This window comes from Nothobranchius furzeri, chromosome 2, assembly GCF_043380555.1.
Source record: "Nothobranchius furzeri strain GRZ-AD chromosome 2, NfurGRZ-RIMD1, whole genome shotgun sequence".
Taxonomy (NCBI): Eukaryota; Metazoa; Chordata; class Actinopteri; order Cyprinodontiformes; family Nothobranchiidae; genus Nothobranchius; species Nothobranchius furzeri.
Window position 1 is genome coordinate 9,837,544 of NC_091742.1, and position 19,802 is coordinate 9,857,345.

Here is a 19,802-nt window from a genome sequence, read left to right on the forward strand (position 1 = left end):
CTGGATGGGGCTTAAAGGGCCAGTTCAACCAAGTTTGAACAAAGCAGAGTCTCTCGGGACACAGCTAAATATTAAAGATTTCTTTAAAAGGTTTTGATTTATCCCGTATTTTTTAGGATGAATGCAGATAAATTAAATATCTAAAAGAACAAAAAAAGAACAATGTTACACTAAACAGTGATCCAAAAGTATATAAATCCACTGACTGGTCACTGGTCTGATCAGGCTCCACCCACAAATCTGCACCAGCTCTGCCTGATTTCAAGTAAAAATTTTATATGTTTTTAAAACATTTTTATTAGGTTTAAAAATATCTGATGACTCATCAGAATTTTGAAAATTGTCCGATTCAATTCAAATATACTTTATTGATCTAAGAATGAAATTTAATAATATAACTTGTCTCAATTTTATCTATCTACCTACCTATGTGTGTGTGAGTGTGTAGTACTGAACTGAAATATAAACATATAATGTGTGTGTGTGTGTGTGTGTATATATATATATATATATATATAATGTAAGTATAATATAAATATAGACATGCCATTAAGAAAACCTGTTGACATGTTTTATTTGAGGTATTATCTTATTTACAGCTATTACAATAAAATCAGACAAAAATAGTGTAAAGTATTTAGAATATTAATGTACTCTACTATGATATTTTTCTACTGAATTTAACCATTACACACATTTTTACAGATGTGGACCACTGGGGGAAAAATGTTTTAATGATCCTTTCTGATTATTTCTTTGAGTTCTTCATGCAGACTGAACATGAAAATAGTCTCCTACACCTATCTCCTGCATTAGCTTCTAATAGAAAACAGATGGTGAAACTCTAGGACCAGAAAAGCCTGACAGATCTACGTCACACTGTCATTTAACATTCATGGACTCACCCATCTGGACGGGAAGGCTGTTGTCGGTGTAGCGACCAGGAAAAAGCAGAGAATGTCTCGGCTAGTAGAAGCTAACTGTTAGCATTAGCAACTCCACCACACAGCATAACTCCTCCAGGCTTGAGTTATTAGTGGAGATAAAACAATCAGCGTTTCTAAACAAACAGTTAGTGGTAGTGTTGCTGTTAGCCAATCAGAGGAGAGATGCCTAAATATCAGGAAATAAGACTAAAATCATGCCGGCTGAAGCTCAAATCTGATGTGGCTCACTTCTACTTCCTGAAACAGGTGCACCGGAGCTTTTTCCTCCTGAATTCAATTTACAAAGCATTCATTCCTACTAGAGACCACTGCAAACGTATCAATCCTGAAACAGGTCTTACTGATTATATATCATACAGCATCAATAGAATCAATCATTAGTTGGAGAATGATCAGAACATTGATATCTTGGTTCACAATAAACTAATGTAATTATTGCAAATATGAGCACTTCTGTGGTTGAACAGACCCCTTTGAGCCTCAGCGAATCACAGACACACAGATGAATGGACTGAAAGACAGCACAACAATCTGATCTCTCTGCAGGACGTCCATGCACGCGTCTCCACCCAGACACCACCTGTGATGCGTTTAGTCATGCAGGCGCCATCTCCATATTCACTCAAAAATGGCTGTAGACGAGATTGACACCACGCTCAGCAGCTCGTAAAGCATCTGGCAGGTCTTTATTTTTGTTGCTTTTTATTCAAACTAACAAAATAATTCAGCAGCGTCGGCGTTCCCCAGGGGATGTTTTGAGTGGACAGAGAGATGGACAGCTTCCCCAGCCAAACAACACCAACACTCCCAGAACGACCTCTCCATGATGACTCCACCCCACCCCCCACCCCAGTGCCCTATGTTCAACAGTAGTCCTGACAGGAGGGGAGAGACAGAAAGGAAAGGATGGCAGGTGGGCCGCCCAGACAGAGAACAGGAAGTGATGTAAGGGCAGGGACAGGAAACTCATCGTTATCAGGAAGAACATACCAAGTCTAGAACAGAGATAGCTGGGACAGCAGTCTGCTGCTGAAGAAGAAGAAGAGAATCAAGAGTAAGAGAGGGAGGGTGGAGGGGTGGAGGAAGGGGAGAAACCCAAATACTGGAAAGGGGGAGGAGATTCAAACAAGGTTTACAGGATAAGGGAGGAAGGGGGAGGGAACTAAGGACTAAAGTAGGGAGGGGAGGGAGAGGAGGACATACAGAAAAGTAAAAAACATTCCTGCGGTTTTTTACGTTATTCAGCTCTGATTAGTGGCCGTCAGACCCATCACATTTTAATCCAACTTTGGATTTTATACATTTTCTGCTTGGTTTGGTGGATTAAATGTGTTTGTTCAGAAAGGCAGAAAAGTGATTTTATTATTAAGTGTATTTATGTGGTTTCTGTGGTTTTCTTGTGTGTGACTGAAAGCTTTTGATAGGGTGAATTTTACTAGAAGTTTTCTTCAGTCGTACACGGCAGTCGAAGACATGAGCATTAGCTGGTCTGGAGCATACAGGTGTGTGTTAACGAAAACCTGAGAAGGGTAACAGGTCATTTTCAAACTATATGGAGTCCAAAATGCAAACGTTTATGACAGCTGCTAATCTGCACAGGCGTGGACTTCTGACTGAGTTTACCTTCAAAGGTCAGAGGTCACTGTAGAGAAAATATAACCCAGGTAAAATGCTGTGGAGCTTAAGGGTTCCTCCACAGCGTGAGACGCAGGTTTTCTGCTACAGAAATAACATTTAACCTGGTTGTTTTGATTTCTTGTTTTAATTAAAAAGAGAAAACACCTCGTTGTGTTTTTATTGTGTTACAGCAGAGTTCTACCATGATATGGAGTTCATGCGTTGGGTGTGAAGAAGCCGATAAGAAGAAATAAAACTCTTCAGGAAACTTCTGTCCCAACATAGCGTCTACGTTAGCAGCACTTAAACTGTTGCCTCCCCCCTTCCTGCCCAAACCCTGCCATCCACCCTTCCAGCCAATCAGGTTTAAGCAGCTTAGCATGGCAAAGCGATGACAGAAGCATGTTGCAGATGCACACGGCGCGACATTCATAGTGGGAGCGCTGCCGCAGAGGAATCCAATTTCCTCTTAGCGTTTAAAAGGCAGTTCTGTTTTTCTCCCCATCAGCCTGACTTCCTGCCACTCGCCCTTCCTCGTGCTCTTAGCTGCAGATTTGTTTCTGGAGCGTGAGCTGATGGGTGGGATCGCTTGAAAAAAACAGAAGTCAGGTTTATTCCTGCCAAAGTAGCCCGAGCACTTCCTCCATCACATCAACATTTCACCCCCCCCCCACATCACAGCCCTTCATCTCACCCTGACTCTCTTCTCAGCTTCCAGCCTCTGCATGATCAGCATAGCGTCCATGTCCTCATCGTCCTCCTCCTCCTCATCTTCGTCGCCCTGTTTGGACTCCTGTAGTCGTTTCTGGAACTGCCACTCCAGCATCAGCTTCCTGAGGCGGTCGCTTTCCTCAGCCGTTCGCTCCGGTTTCGCCTGAGGAAACAAAAGAAATCACAACTAAGAACAGTAAAAAATAAAAATAAAAATAAAAAAGGCAGCTGCATCAAAAAGAGGCTAAATTAATCTCAACCTGATGATTTTAGGCTGTGGTACCTGGAGCTCCTGGATCTCTTTGTCCAGCAGATCCACGATGTGAAGCTGCTGTTGTTTCTCTGCCTTTTCCCGAGCGTCTCTCTTCCAGGGATCTGGAGATAAGCTGTCGCTGGACGTCAGCCCCTCCGTATTGATGGTGATGTACTGAAGGTCTCGCCTCTCGATGGTCCGCGGCTGCTGCTGAGGAAGCAGCTCCCGGATCACCGTGTCCATGCCTACAGTAAAAGATTTGATCTTTCTTGATCCAGTTATGTTTTTAATGTCATGTTTGAGCTGTGAGAGTCAGATAAATGTCTGGTCACCTGTGGGGTTGGAGGAACTAATGGGGGGAGGTACCGCAGACCTCGGGAGGCTGGACAGCTTCTCTGGTCTGGATGGGGGGTGCTGAGGCTGTAGGGGGAGGTAAGGCTGGGGTGGAGCCATAGAGGCCACAGGGGGCTGGTGGTGAGGGGGAGGCATGGCTCCTCCATTGTGGGGTTGGACAGGCATCACAGGGTTCGCCCGTATCTGACCCAACTTCCTCTCCTGCTCCCTCCTCTTCCTCTCCCTGGAAAATCAATTATACGAAAAATTATACAAAATATTCAGTGATTAATATTAATTATTAAAAAACCCGACAGCGGGCCCACCTCTCCTCGTCCAGCCGAGCCTTCTCCTTCTCATACCAACGCTGTTGCTCCTCTCGTTTCTTGCGATCGGCGGCTTGTTGGGCCGACACCGGGCTAATGGTGGTGGGGGGTGGTGGCAGCGGCAGGTCAGGCTGGGGTTCGTAGATGTCGGGGTAGACAGCAGGTGGTGGAGGCGGCGGTGGGGGTGGCAGGTCGGAGCGAGACGGCGTCTGCACTGAATTGGGTGGAACAATGTGAGGTGTGTTGGGAGTCTTCCACCGGCCCGGCCCGGCCTTCTGGTTCGGACCTTTGTTAGATGAAGTGGAGGAGGAGGAGAAGTTGAGGTGCTCCTGACTCGATGTCGATGACTCCAGCGAGGAGGGAATCTGTTGCTGAGAAGTCCAAAGGTCCTGTGGTCCTCCGACTCCTGCAGGTGGAACCAGATAAATCAGCTGTTCACACGATCCGAGCGGATATCTCCGCCTTCTCCACTTCCATCTACGCTGGATTATTGTGACGTAGCTCCTATAGCCTGAAACGGTCCCGACTCAGTCCTACGTATTCTCAGCTACAAAGCTAATCTCAGCCTTCATACCTATAGAATCCAACACTTTCATTAGAACATAAAAGCAGGAGAAAGGCTCAATCCCATTTGTTTTCATGTTTTTGTTGATCTGATGAATATGGTATCAAATTAAACCACATACGATTTATTACTTGATTACATCGGAGAGGATTCTGATAATCTGCTGTATAATCTGGTGGTTAAAACTCACAGCAGTTTGATCTGAGTTCAGGTCTTACCTCCTGGTGGACCTCGGAGCTGGTAGTCCTGTGGATAATGTGGTTGCATGCGTTCATCAGGCCTCACCGGTAGGGGGTACAGATCCTCCTGAGAGTGATTTATCCGCTGGATGAAAAAGAAAAGGAAACACATTAAAAGAAAATATCATTAAACACATTTTAAAAACTTTAAACGGATAATGTGATTTTTAACATTTACCTGCATGCTGTTGTCGACCACAGGGAGGCGCTCTCGCTCCTCCACGCCCTGCCAGTGCTGTGAGGGCACCTGTCCCGGACCCACAACCCGATCCTGGCTCTTAGAGGTTGGGATGGTGAAGTACTCCCTGGGGTAGGTCTGGGTGGGGATGGGGTAGGCCTCTGGATGTGGGGGGGAGGGCTCATCCTGAGAGAACAAACACATTCAGGTGAAGAATAAACAAGTTATTTCTGGTTTCACACTGGTGTGATGGGGTCTGCTGGAACATTCCACATCAGGACGCGACCAGCCTGAAACTCACTCACGTCGGCACAAAGGTTTCCAGTGGAGACGGAGGTGATCTTGGTGCCGGGTCCTCCAGGGTACACAGACTTGGTGGCAGGACTCTGGCCCTGATCTGACGGGAAGGAAAGACGATGGTTTTAAGACAATAAAACAACTCACACATCATCTTTCATCCTGACTGCTGAATTAAATTAGACGACCATTTTTCAGACCAAAGGAAACATTTTAACTCTTACTATCATTTAATGTGAAAAATGTTGACGCCCCGTGGCGATTTAATAACAGAACAACACATTTAAACCATTTCAGCAGAAAGGAAAAGAGACTGTAGTGATGGTAAGTTCTGACAGCTGCGCACCAACAGAAACCACCAGTAAAACCAGTTAAGCCAGTAAACAAGAGGACTTACTGGCTACATTAGGGCTAGAGCGGTGGTCGACCCGGTTCTTCAGAAGTCGGTCTTCTCCGCTCATCTTCTTTGGTTCTGGGTAGGACTCCCAGCCAGGCTGTGGGCTGTCTGGAGAACCGTTCTGCACAGTGTTGTTGTACAACTCAAAGCCTTCACTCTTTGGTCGCATCTTCCCGTTCTTATCCCGACCGCGGTCCGACGCTGACACGGGAGACAGAATAGACAATATTTGGTCAATAACCATATCAGAGCGTGAAGAACCAAACAGTTTCTGGAGGTGTGTGATTACTCTTAATGTACGGAGGCTGGAAATGTGTTTTTACTCAACCAAAAATGAATAAGAAGTTTGATCAGAGTCACACGTTCAACTCTCCAATGTTAATAAGCTAGCTTACTGAGTTGTTTGGTATTTTGGTCACTATTTAAGGCAGGAATATTCAGATACAGTTATTGTCAGTACAGAGAAAAGAAAAGCTACAAACGGGAAGAGCTTCAGTGAGCAGAAAGTAAATACCAATGATTCAAGCGGATGTGCTAATTACTGCAAAGGATCTGAACACCGTTAAAAGTTTACCTCTTAAAAATAAGGATCGGCTGTCAATCTATTCTAAATTTTAGTCATGACTAATTGCAGATTATAAATGTTTATATTGTTTATATTCATATTTTACAAGTCTCTAATGCAGAAGGTCACGGGGCAACAGCCTGATCAGGGAGGTAGACTTCCCTCTCTCCAGCTACCTGGGCCAGCTCCTCCGGGGGAATCTCAAGGCGTTCCCTGGCCAGGTAGGAGACATAGTCCCTCCAACGTGTCCTGGGTCTTCCTTTAGGTCTCCTCCCGGTTGGACGTGCCCGGAAGACCTCACCAGGAAGCATCCTAACTAGATACCCGGGCCATCTCAACGGGCTCTTCTTGATGTGGAGGAGCAGCGGGTCTACTCTGAGCCCCTCCTGGATGACCGAGCTTCTCACCCCATCTCTGAGGGAGAGCCCAGACATCCTACGGAGAAAACTGATTTCTGTCGCTTGTATACATGACCTCATTCTTTCCGTCACTACCCAAAGCTCGTGACCATAGGTGAGGGTTGGTGGGCTCACCTTCTGGCTCAGCACCCTTCACCATCGGTGCAACGCCTGCACCGCTGTAGATGCAGCACCAATCCACCACACACTACGAGCATCAAATATAAATGAAAACCTCTTTATTTTGTGCTTCTTGAACTTCTCCGTCAGCTCTTTAAAACGCTGAAGTCGAGGGACAGACAAACGTCTTTATCAGCATCCTGAAACTGCAGACCGGCCAGGCCTGAAGACTTCCTTAATGAATCTGAGGTCACATTCCAGCAGACAAAGACCAGCTCAGAGCCAGACAACCTCGTAACCTCTGCAATGTGTGTGTGTGTGTGTGTGTGTACTTGTTTAACTATTCTACTTAGGACCAAATTTGGCATATTCACTAATCTTCTGAAGACCGACGGGCCTTATTAGGACCAAAACCCAGTCTTAATACGGTGGAGCCCCTGTTTTAGGCTTAGGGAGGAGGTTTAGAGGTAAGATGTGAAGGGTTTTTGATGGTTAGGTTTAGGAATACACTGGTTATGGTTAGGGTTTGGGCTAGAATGTATGGAAGTCAATACAAAGTCCTAATATGGATAGAAAAACGAACTTGTGTGTGTGTGTGCGTGCGTGCGTGCGTGCGTGCGTGTGTGTGTGTGTGTGTGTGTGTGTGTGTGTGTGTGTGTGTGTGTGTGTGTGTGTGTGTGTGTGTGTGTGTGTGTGTGTGTGTGTGTGTGTGTGTGTGTGTGTGTGTAATGCTGGTTCTGCTTCATTATATCGTTCAAAAACAAGGACCCACTGTCTGTTTGTCCCCATCAGTGGAGACAACACACGGAGTCAGCTTCTAAAGCTGCTTTAATGTGTCTGCCTAGTTCTGGTCCAGCAGAAGTCAAATGACTTATTAAATATGGTTAAAACTACATTTGTGTCGGCAATTTCTTTTTTTTTTATCCTTAGCATCTTTTAAAAAACTGAAATTAAATTGTCCTAACACACTTTTTCCATTTGAATTTAGTTTGTTTATGCAGCTCCAAATCCTGACAAGTCATCTCAAGGCACTCCACAAAGTAAACGTTCCAATACAGTTCAGCTCATTAAGCCAATTTTTGGTTCTTTATACATTTTAAAGACTAACAAAACACACAACACCTCACATTTCTTATAATTTGACTTCATTCATATCATACACTTTCACTGTAGGAGTTTGTATGCCAATTTTGTACATATCAAAGATTATTTAGAGTCATTAAAACATAAGTTTCATGTTACTGCTTTAAGTGAAACATGGATTACAAAGGAAAAAGACGCCAATTTTGTATTAGAAGGATATGATTTTTTCTTTGGGTTAGTAGGACAAACAAATGGGAGGTGGAGTTGCAACATATGTGCAGAAAAGTTTTCAGTGTAAGATTATAGACACCACAGCTGTTGATGAAATTATGGAAAGTTTAACAATTGAAATCAGGACAAAAAGGTGTAAGAGCATAGTATTGAGTTGTATATATAGAACACCTGGCTCCTGTATAGAGCAGTATTTGAACATTATAACAAACATCTTCGAAAAAAATATGTGATGAAAAGTCTTATTTTGTGTTGGGATTTTAATATTGATTTGATGAAATGGAATGTTCATAAAGCAACAAATGACTTTTGCAATACTATGTTTAGTTTTGGATTAAGGCCACTAATATATAAGCCCTCCAGCATTACGAAGGACAGCGCTACACTAATAGATAATATTTTTACAAATGTGTACGGTTCAGCTACAAGTGGTATATTCCTAAATGACATTACGGATCATCTCCCTATATTTGGAATTTTGCATAGTTTTATAGATAACACTTCAGTGGCAAAGGATGAGTTGCCGCATAAACTTATGAGAATAAGGACCCTAGAAAAAATTGAGGCTTTAAAGGTAGACCTCACAGATTGTGCATGGGATGATTTTTGTCTATATTTTTAAATCTCTATAACAAACACTGTCCTATTAAAAAATGTCAGGGGAAGAACAATCGTAACAGAAAACTATGGATGACTAAGAGTTTACAAAAGGCATGCAGATAGAAAAATGTACTATATAAGAAATATTTACATTTAAAAACTAGTGAAAGTTAAAAAACATATAAACAGTATAAGAATATGTTGACCTCTACCATAAGAAGACAAAAAAGGAGCGCTATAATACATTATTAGAAGGAAGTAAAAATAACATTCAAGCAGCGTGGAATATTATAAATGAGCTTATCAATTAAAAAATAGTAAAATAGAATTTCCTAGACATTTTGTAAATAAAAGTGGTGATATAGTGGACAATAAACAAGATGTTGCCGAAGAATTTAACAATTATTTTGCTGATGTCGGTAAAAGTCTGGCCAAACAAATTCCAAATTGTGATAAAAAATTAAATATGTTTGATCACCTTATTAAGGATAATAAAGATTCACTCTTTTTGGGCGGGATTACTATGGTGATATAATAGAAACTGTTAGAAAACTTAAAAATAAGAAATCCACTGATATTAATTTTATTGATACATTCATAATTAGAGGTCACTGATTTTATTGTAAAACCTGACTTTTATTTGTAATCTATCCTTTCAAAAATGTGTTTTTCCAAACAGCATGAAAATAGCTAAAATAAAACCAATTTTAAAAAATGGAGACAAACATTGTGTTGATAATTATAGGCCAGTGTCCCTAAGTCCTCAGTTCTCAAAAAATTTTGAGAAATTGTTTGAAAAACAGCTGGATCTTTTCACTGAAAAATATGGATTACTTAGTGAGCAGCAATACGGGTTTAGAGCCAAAAGAACAACTACTTACGCAATTATGGAAATGGTAGAAAAAATAACAGAGGCCAGGGAAAATGATGAGTATTTTGTTGGGATTTTTATTGATTTGCAAAAAGCATTTGATACTATTGATCACAGTATATTATTTAAAATAATGGAGAAGTATGGATTAAGAGGAGTGGCTTATTCATGGTTGAGGAGTTATTTGGACAATAGGAATCAATATGTAGAAATCAATAATACAAACTCAAAATTTAGCAAGGTTACTTGTGGTGTTCCCCAGGGATCTGTTCTTGGATCAAAACCTTTTTTACTTTACATTAATTATATTTGTGAGGTCACAAATTTATTGAAATTTGTAATTTTTGCAGATGATACAAATTAATGTTGTTCAGGTAATAATTTACAGAAAATTTTGCCCTTAATAGAAAAAGAATTGGGAATCCTTAAGACTTGGTTTGATATTAATAAACTATCACTCAATTTAAAAAGACTAAATTTATGATATTTGGTAATCAAAAGGAACTTGACAGGGAAATTAACTTAAAAATATGGAATGTTGAAATTGAAAGGGTGACAGAAATTAAAGTTTTGGGGGTGGTTATTGATCATAAAATGAAATGGAGACAGGATGTTTATTACATTAAAGGAAAACTTTCTAAGATTATAGCAATACTGTACAAATCAAGACATATGTTGAATTATGCAGCGTTACATATCATTTATTGTTCACTCATACTACCTTACATTTCATACTGTGTGGAAGTCTGGGGACTGACTAATCAAACGTTAGTTAGTGCAATAGTTCTCTTACAAAAACGTGCAATACGTATTATTAATAAGGCAGATAATTTGGCACATACACATCCACGGTTTTTAAAATCACATGTTATGAAATTTAATGAGTTTACTATAAAATAATGCAAATAATGTATAAAGCTAAATTAAAGTAACTTCTGCAAGATATACAAACGTTTTTTTCATGTGTAGAAACCAAGTATTATTTTAGAGATATTAATAAATTTATTGTTCCTTTGGCAAAAAAAAAGTTAAAAGGAAATGTATATCTGTGGTGGGGGTTAAATTATGGAATAATGCCAGTCTAAATGTAAGAACTTGTGGTACATTTTTGTTGTTTAAAACAATGGTTTTGAAGATAACTTTTGACGGTTACAAGAGTTTATAAGTTGTGTTGTAAATGTAAGAGTATTGTGAACTTATTTGACTAAATGGTGTATATTTCTCTTCTTCTTTTCTATTTTGCTTAAATTGTAAAGATTTGTGTTGAAGGGGTAGATTAATTAGTTTAATTCGTTAAAATGGTCACAAAAGGCTGACGCATGCATTAAAAACACCCATAAAACAACTGAGTGGGTAGAGGACGAGTGTATAATATGGAAATCTATAAAAGTGTGTGTGTGTGTGTACCTCTCTGCATCATGGGGCTTGGCTGGTTGAGGAGGGTTGCCAGTCCGTGGTAAATGGCTCCCTGCTTGGCCACCTCCAGAGTCACAACGGAGCCCGTTCTTGTCATCAGCTCTGCCGCCCTGGAAAAAAGAATGCACACACACACACACACACACACACACACACACACACACACACACACACACACACACACACACACACACACACACACACACACACAAATCAATCTTCCACACACACACAAATCAATCTTCCAACTTCAGAGAGAATTTTCCTCCTTGATGTGGGAATTTAATTTGGCACGCTGATGTTTAAAACTCCCGTATAGCATTAATGAGCTTTATGAAGCAACATCTCGGATCAAAGCGTTCAAACGTCTTCGCTCCACTGGAATCCGTCTTGGTGCCAAATTAACTTAATGTAAACAGACTACTGGCAGATCCAGCTGTTAGTGACTCCAGAAGTTTCTATAAATACAAAAGCTACACAAAGAAAGTGTTTTAAAACCAAAAGTTTATATTTACGGTAAAACATTTACTGTCCTTTCATTCATTTAAAAGTTATTGTTTTATATTTATAATCATAAAACCTCTTTCATACCAGGAAGTTCACATTATGAAAAGGACTCGGATGAATCCAGGGCTCTAAGTTAAGGGTAGAATGATGTTAATCATTTTTAATATATCAGCTGAAATTCCTCCTTTGTAAAGCCGATTTTAAGACAGGCACATCTCTGAAAATTTAAATGTATACTCATGAACGTAAACGTATATTCATGTTCCCAAATAACATCTACATAATAAATCCTCAAAAATTTGATTTCAACTTCAATTTCTTTTTGTTTTCCAGTTTTGAACATTTAACAGTTGGTTAATTAATTGATTTGTTTGTTTAACTTTGCACAAAGTTAAGATCTAAAAAAGTTAAAGCATGATTCATAATCAGAAATGTGTTCATCAACTGATGTTATCAGTGACATTTCAGCATGTAAATAAGTTCAAAAATATTTCGACATCGGCCATGAAAATCAGCCCAAAACATCAGCAGATATCGGCCATCGGCTAACTGTGACCTCTAGATATTGGCAATAGAAAAACCAATATTGGTCGACCTCTACTTGAAGTAACGAACCCATCTGGTTCTTAGTTGCCCACTGTTTCAACTCGGTGACTGCTGGTACTACAGACTCGCATCACAGCAATCATACCTGAGAAACATCAAACATACCAAACCTAAACACCAGCAGAAGCCAATTCTTCTAACTCGAGATAAAACGGGCAGCGTGGCAGCATGAACGAGCATCCTGTTGTTTCGATCAACACGATGCTAGTGGCCTCATGATAAACCTGCTTCCTGCAGGTAAATGCAATTAAACCAAGTGTTTGTAAATCCAGTTCGACTCTACGCTGACACCAAAACAGCAAACATCAAGCCTGAGCATGTAGAGCGGGAGGATTACACCCGGCAGGAACACGCCCTCTTTCTGTTACGTTACAGTTGTGTTTTCCAAACACGCTGGACATCCTGTTCTTTTACGAGGACAGAAGTGGAACCGCCTGATGATGGCGTAACACTGAGCTCCCTGAGACGCCGCATCAACATGGTCATTAACTGCTCAGACTGGTCCTAAAATAAACCTTCTCATCATCTTATGGCATCACTGCTGACCAGTAGGTGGTTAAACACAAATAAAAACACCCACGCCCAGCTGTTCCCCGTAAACGTTTCATTATACTTCAGAAACGCCAGCTGGTCATTTCCAGTTTCCCTATTTGCATTTATTTGGTGTAACATCACATAATTTCCATGCATCCAGATTATTTCCTTGAACTGGAAACTCAAACAGCTGCAGAACAGTTTGTTTACCTTTCCTGAGACAGGCCGACTAGACTGCGGCCGTCAACACTCAACAGCTGGTCACCTGCTGCCAAACGGCCGTCCTGTTCAAACACAAACACAATCAGCCACTGTCAGATTCTGCACAACATCTCCTGTCTGAGGAGCAATACTCACCACATCAGCTGCTCCACCTTTAACCACGGATTTGATGTAGATGCCCAGTTTCTCCTGACCAGCACCCTGCACATACACACACACACGCACGCACACACACATGCACACACATCATAAATAAAAACTTGTTTCTTACTCTTTATGGTAAAAAAAATCTTCCATGCCTCCAGAAATGAGATCAAAGGCATCATAAACACTCAGAGAGGATGATCAGGGGTTTGATTAGTAAACAAGCCAACATTAACAAAGCTCTCAGTTTAAAAGTTGCTACAGGAGAAGATGGATGTCCTCAAGGAGCTAAAGAAGTCTAATCGTTACCACGGTGATTTCTGATGTTTCTGCGTATCTTAGTCGTTTCATGTTCTGTCGGAATGAAACGAGGACTCCCTATTCCTCATGACAACTCTTTGTCTGAATGTTTGGACTTGGGTTTGATAAATTTGGGCTGATCAGAACCTGAAGTTGCTGCATGACAAAGGAATGTAAACATGTGTGAGGAGGCTTGAACTGGTCTGTTTCGTCCCCTTGTGCAAACATTCTCTGAAAAAAATACTCTTTCAGTTAATTGTTGTGGTTTAGAACCACAAAGATGTATAAAAACAAGAGTTAAAACTAAACAGAACCAGGTTGCAGGAGAACACCTGATCTCTTCAGTCTGAGATAAAACTCTCCAACAAGTCAAACTAAAACCATTTAAAGCTTCCCTAAAGCTCTGCAGCCGTCAAACACAATAAAACCAGTTTTAACCTTCAGCTTTCCCGCTTTACTCTCCTCTCCGGAATTCTTGCAATACTGCCAACGACTTAAAGCATCGGCAGAGATTGTAATATTTACTTAAATCCAAATCCTGTCTTTCCAAAACAGCATGAGAGCAATAAAAAGGAGCCGAGTGTAGATGTGCACAAACATCCCAGAGCTTCTGTGGACTTCCTGTGAGGTGGGGAGGAGGTTTACTCTGCAGAACAGAGCCGGCGTCACTTCAGACATTTAACATCTCGACATGTTTATCCTCTGAACAGAAACCAGAAATGTATTTTCTGTTGCCGACAACGAAGACGTGATGGTTTTCTTCTACTATAAAAGTTTTATGAGATCGTTTACAGACGCGCCGTGATTGCTCTGGTTTTGTTTCAAGATGCAAGTCTTTAGAGCGGATTAAAGGACTACTAAGATGTGGAAACATGGCTCTAACTGTCTCAGTGGGGAGTTAAACTCGGGTTAATGGTGCAGAGTGTTTACAAGAACCTTTTAAAACTCCGCAGCAGAACATAAGCAACACAAATGGGTAAAGAAATGCTAAATGTGAGCAACAAATAAAACTTTCGTCAATTCTATAGGTTGTGATGCATTTGGGGAGGATTCTTCTAGAGTGGATGACTGAAGCTCTGCAGAGGCTCCATTTAGTCCATAAGCAATAACATCTGAATAAATAGACCAATTTTTTTCATTTCCTTAAATTAGCCTGCAAAAGATGCAACTTATATTTTAAAAGTGATTTTCCTCACGCTGTTTTAAAGTAGTTTTTTTTATCTGAATTTCTGTTTGTTTTCTGAGAGCAGACAAGTAAACATCATGAGGACTAAAGGTTGATTCAGAATCGACCAATTACCAAAATAAATGCAGATCTGTAGGTTGAAACGTGCAAATGAGCAGCAGCTAGTCACAAACCACAAATCAACAGTCGGGTTCCTTTTAAGGTGGAACGGAGAGTTATTTTACACAGTGGCCTCGAAGTGAATTCCACAACCCTTTAATAACTGAAACTAATAAACCATAATGATGGGTACATCTGCTCTTTAAGCTCAATATAACTCATCCTGTTAAGATTTATTTATACGAGAGTGTGAGGAAAAAGAGATGAAACAAAAATTAAATAAAAAAAAAACAGCTAATCTTTACATACGAGTTTATTTAACTCCACCTTTACAAATAACTATATGTCCTCCTTTATGTAATTATTAGAAAATAATGAGACACTGTAGGATTAAATAATAATTGAAAAGATTTTGAGAGGAGCCAGTTGAAGGGGCTCAGGCATCTTCAGACGCCTCCCCGGTGAGGTTTTCCAGGCACGTCCGACCAGGAGGAGACCTAAAGACCCAGGACACGCAGGAGGGACTATGATTCTCGGCTGGCCAGGGAACGCCTTGGGATTCCCCAAAAGGAGCTGGCCCAAGTGGCTGGGCTGCTTAGGCTACTGCGCCCGCAACCCGACCCCAGATAAGCAGAAGAAGATGGATGGAAGATTTCAGAGCAATGAGACGTTTTTCTGAAGCTGACTCAATGAGAAATGACACTGGACGTGAGAACAACACCTGGTCTGGCACCGCAGCCAAATGACAGTCTGTCATGGTTAAAATAAATAAATAAATAAAACACATCAACCTGCTTTGTGAGGTTACAAAACTTCTAATCCATAAGAGGCAGTCCAGTTCAGCCATTAAAGTGCTACTTAGAAAAATATTTTAGATATTTTCAAGGAACCCGAAGAGAAAAGATTCATTAATAGTGTCTAAAATTAATTTAAAGCTAAAGAAAGCACCTCTGCTGCTTTTTAAAATATCAAAAATAAACCTTAAACAATTTACAGGATTTTAATCCCAAAAATTTGCTAATTAACAATTATTTTACTTATCTTAATTGTAAAACTTCTCAGAAAAACTTAAATTAGCAGCTATTTAGTTAAGCTTTTATAAAAGCTCTTTATAAATTGCCAAACTCAACTACATTCATTTAGAAACAACTGAGGATTTAAGCTGCCAACAAATGGTAAATGGCCTGGTTCTACAACCTCCCAAGGCGCTTCAAAACACAATCAGTCATTCATCCATTCACATGTGCGTAAAGTCCAGCAATGGTCAGTTTTCACCTAAAAAATGACCTACATGCCACCGGTCACCGGAAGACATAAATTCCATTCTCCGATGTGGATTTTACATTCTACCTTCCAACAAGCAACACGGTTCTGCAAACCTTGTTGAGATTTCAGGAGGAACACGATGTCAGCCTGTGTTCCCGAACAAAGCCTTCTTCTGATAACACCGCAGGATTCCTCATGCCTCTGATTCAAGTGACTATTTTCAGCTCAGATGAGTTAATCAATCGTGAAATGGAATGAACAAATGTTACATGAAATGATCAATAATGTTTTGATTAATCTGTGCTTAAATTAACCCCCCCCCCCCGACATCTCATATCCGAAAGGGAGTCTCCTCAGGGGTACGTAGAACACAACCTGATTGCGTCTGATGTCCTTTTGATAAGAACCAACTTCATAGTTTAATGCAAACCAAATTCATTTCACCCAGAACTCATTTCTTCTAGATACGAAGGTTCTGATAACCTCACATTCACACATAGTCACCATACATCACATCCCATCCTCTTAGATTCACCCATCACAGTAGCCTTGGTTAACTTGTCATGCTTTAATTTGTTTAGAAAATAAATTTCTTATCTTTTATAAACTTGACTGTCTGAATTGATACGAAGTGTGTGTGTGTGTGTTTGATCCCTGAAAAAGCAAAGAATCCAAGAATCTTCTGACTAAACATCCAAAGACCAAGCAGGTTGATATTCCATATTTACTTAGAATATCACAGCTTATTGGTCACAAGTAAAGGTAATATATTAAGCTTAAAAGCAGCAACATTTACTACTCTACACACACGTTCACATGCTGGTGGGGATGAGCTACAATGTAGCCACAGCCGCCCTGGGGCGCACCGACAGAAGCCAGACTGCCGAACACAGGCGCCACCGGTCCCTCCGACCACCACCAGCAGGCAAGGTGGATTAAGTGTCTTGCCCAAGGACACAACAGCAACATACTCTACCAGGATCAAACCTACAACCTTCCGATTACTGGACAACCTGCTTTACCTCCTGAACTACTGCTGCCCAAAAAATCAGCAGCTTAAACAGCTGAAGCGTCAGTACTGTAGGAGATCTGCAGGAGAAAACTGGAATTAAAAGTGAAACCCGGAGGCTGAGCAGAAAACACGAGATAACAGCTGCATGTTGAGTCAAAAGTTAAAGGTCACGACCTCTACAAGAAATACACAAACACATCTCATTTCCTAGAAAGCAGAATCATTTTTGAAGATGTGGGAAAACTTAATGGGAAAGGAAGACAAAGAGCCACAATCAGCAAAAATAATCTTAATCTGATCAAATATTTATGGAGGAAAATGTAAAAACAGCTGATCTGTCAGCTGATAAACCAGGAAATTAGAACGTGCTTTTTAATGAAAATGTCATCCTGAAATTTGTGTAAAAATATGTTATGTGTTTTAATAGAACAAATCCAGTTTCAGCCTTTAATTAGTGACTCATAATAATTAAAACATTTTATTCATTGTGATTTAGTGCAATAATCCAGGCAAAAGGCTTCAATAGGAGTGACAAGCGGTTCTGATAAAACAGAATAACATGACTCATCTATGGAAACCAATCAGCTCAGGAGTTTCAGCCGAGCTAAGTTTAGAAATAATAGAATTTACTTTTATTCTGAGGTGACACATGATCTGAATCTAAAAGAACATTAAACAAGGAGATTAAATCTAAATCTTCTTTCTTAAGATATGATGCTATGAATGAGTAAACGAGGCAGTGGGGTGGTGTTCTACCAAGCATCAGAATCTAAACACAGTCATAAATCTAATCTGTGCCGTTTGTTCCTGCTTGTTCGCATGACTTTGTTTCACCACTATCAGCTGTTTGGGATCTGTCCACACAGCTTGGTCATGTCTCATCAGTTCCTCACAAGAAAACCTGCTGAACTGGTGAGAAATAACAAGGAGAAGCTGACGTGTGCTGAACACGAGCAGGATCAAAGTTGTCCTGAGTCAAGATTCACACCACTGAGCTGGTGGATTACACTCATGAGGATTACCACAAGAGAAATTAGGACGCAGGTTTATTTATTTATTCCATTATTGACTCACTCTCACACAGGGACCATTTAGAGTGAAGAATTAAAACTGACATGCATGATTTTGGTCTGTGGGAGGAAAACCCCACATGCATGGGAGAACAGGCACAAAAAAGGCCACAGCTGGGATTATGGAGTATCAGGATTAGTACGTTCATAAACCTGCAATTTCCAGTCCTACACATGTCTTCTGCCAACCAGTGGAGGACCTTCAGGGGGTCGGGGCCAATTTTAATTAGGGATGTCCCAATACAACTTTGTCATTCCAGATACGATACCGATATCAATCCGATACGATATCAGCACAAATCATACATATTTCTACCTATATTGTAGTGTAGAATGTATGAAAGGCTTGATCAAGTGATATTACTCAATCGGAAAACAAGAGCCAATAACAGGAAGTATGAAAAAAATGACCTTTTTTTAACCAATTGGTTGCAAAAATGTGAGCCTTAATGGACTGCTTATTTTGATGCCGTCCGATATAATTCGATACAGTGTTTTTGGGCCGATATCGAATGACTACTAATTAGACATTCCTAATTTCATTGATTTATTACTGTCGCATTTTTATACAATTACATAATAAAAATAAAACAAATTATTAGATAGTTGTTATATTAACATTTTACAATAGCATATGAGATGTGTGTGTGGTGTGTGTGTGTGTGTGTGGGGGGGGGGTCATAATTTAGTACAAAAAATACTTAAGTTTGCAATTTGCCCTACTTAAATTTATTTTGATTGGCTATTTTAAGTAGTAAAAAATAAATAACTTAAATTATTTATTTTTACTTTTAACATATTTACCATAAAGTAAGTCTTTAACCAAATCAGATTCTGTTTAAAGTGTTTTTCAGTCTTATAATATTTGATTAAATGCAGCTTAAATGTTTCTGTGGGTTTAATATTAATGATAATTATAATATTCACATAGAAGAAAATGCATACCTAGGTTTACCTAGAAATATGCCCCCATACATCCATACTAACATGAGCACACACCTTTAGATAAGCACAAAAGAGGGACACACACACACACACACACACACACACACACACACACACACACACACACACACACACACACACAAGGCTGCAGCTTTACAGGAAAGCAGACGCATGTGTTTGAGCTACATCCTCTCATTGTTCCTGCCCTCGTGGGGGGGAGGGGGCAATCGTGTTATTGTTCCACCTCCAGAACATGAAAAAATATCAACTAACAAACAACTTCAAACACATTTTTAACCCCAAAAAAGAAGGCATCTAAAATCAATCTAAAAACAAGCAGATTCATCCTGTGATTACTGAATTATTTATCTTCAATCAAGCTTCAAACCATTTTATGCATGTTCTGGGGCAATATTGATGTTTTTTTGGTCAAAGTAATCCAGCTTACTTTGCTGAAGAGTCCAACCAGAACCATTAAAGATGCACATAAAAAATAAGGTTTTAACTCGTGAAGAACTGTGGTCCTCCTCTAGCTGAAGGTTTGACAGCTGTTATCTGTTAATCCAGATGTTTATTTAATACAAGGTAAAAGATACTGAGTTCAGATTAAGCAAAATAACTAATCAGAAGTTCTACAATGAGATTTCAGTGATTCTCAGGATTTGAATTGGAGGGAAAGTGTTTATAACAGTAAACTAAAACTACATGTATTATGTAAGTTGGATTCAAAAAGCTACTTTCTTGTTTTTTATCAGTCATATACA

General features: G+C 40.0%; 1 protein-coding gene across 22 annotated transcripts in view; it reads right to left on the bottom strand.

The window, feature by feature from the left end:
* Window positions 1-19,802, bottom strand: part of afdna (afadin, adherens junction formation factor a) — a 102,655-nt gene that overhangs the window by 11,749 nt on the left and 71,104 nt on the right. For 10 of the 22 annotated variants that reach the window (XM_070543818.1, XM_070543819.1, XM_070543828.1 and 7 more), the window contains 12 exons: window positions 13,152-13,217; window positions 13,005-13,078; window positions 11,139-11,257; window positions 5,864-6,064; window positions 5,475-5,566; window positions 5,170-5,355; window positions 4,971-5,076; window positions 4,188-4,593; window positions 3,861-4,105; window positions 3,559-3,773; window positions 3,259-3,438; window positions 1,938-1,976 (listed from right to left, as the gene is read on the bottom strand). In XM_070543818.1, coding sequence (XP_070399919.1) covers window positions 1,938-1,976; window positions 3,259-3,438; window positions 3,559-3,773; window positions 3,861-4,105; window positions 4,188-4,593; window positions 4,971-5,076; window positions 5,170-5,355; window positions 5,475-5,566; window positions 5,864-6,064; window positions 11,139-11,257; window positions 13,005-13,078; window positions 13,152-13,217 — 1,929 coding nt within the window. The remainder of the gene's footprint in view (window positions 1-1,937; window positions 1,977-3,258; window positions 3,439-3,558; window positions 3,774-3,860; window positions 4,106-4,187; window positions 4,594-4,970; window positions 5,077-5,169; window positions 5,356-5,474; window positions 5,567-5,863; window positions 6,065-11,138; window positions 11,258-13,004; window positions 13,079-13,151; window positions 13,218-19,802) is intronic. The other 12 variants (XM_054748089.2, XM_015947555.3, XM_054748087.2 and 9 more) reach the window with 3 other exon arrangements.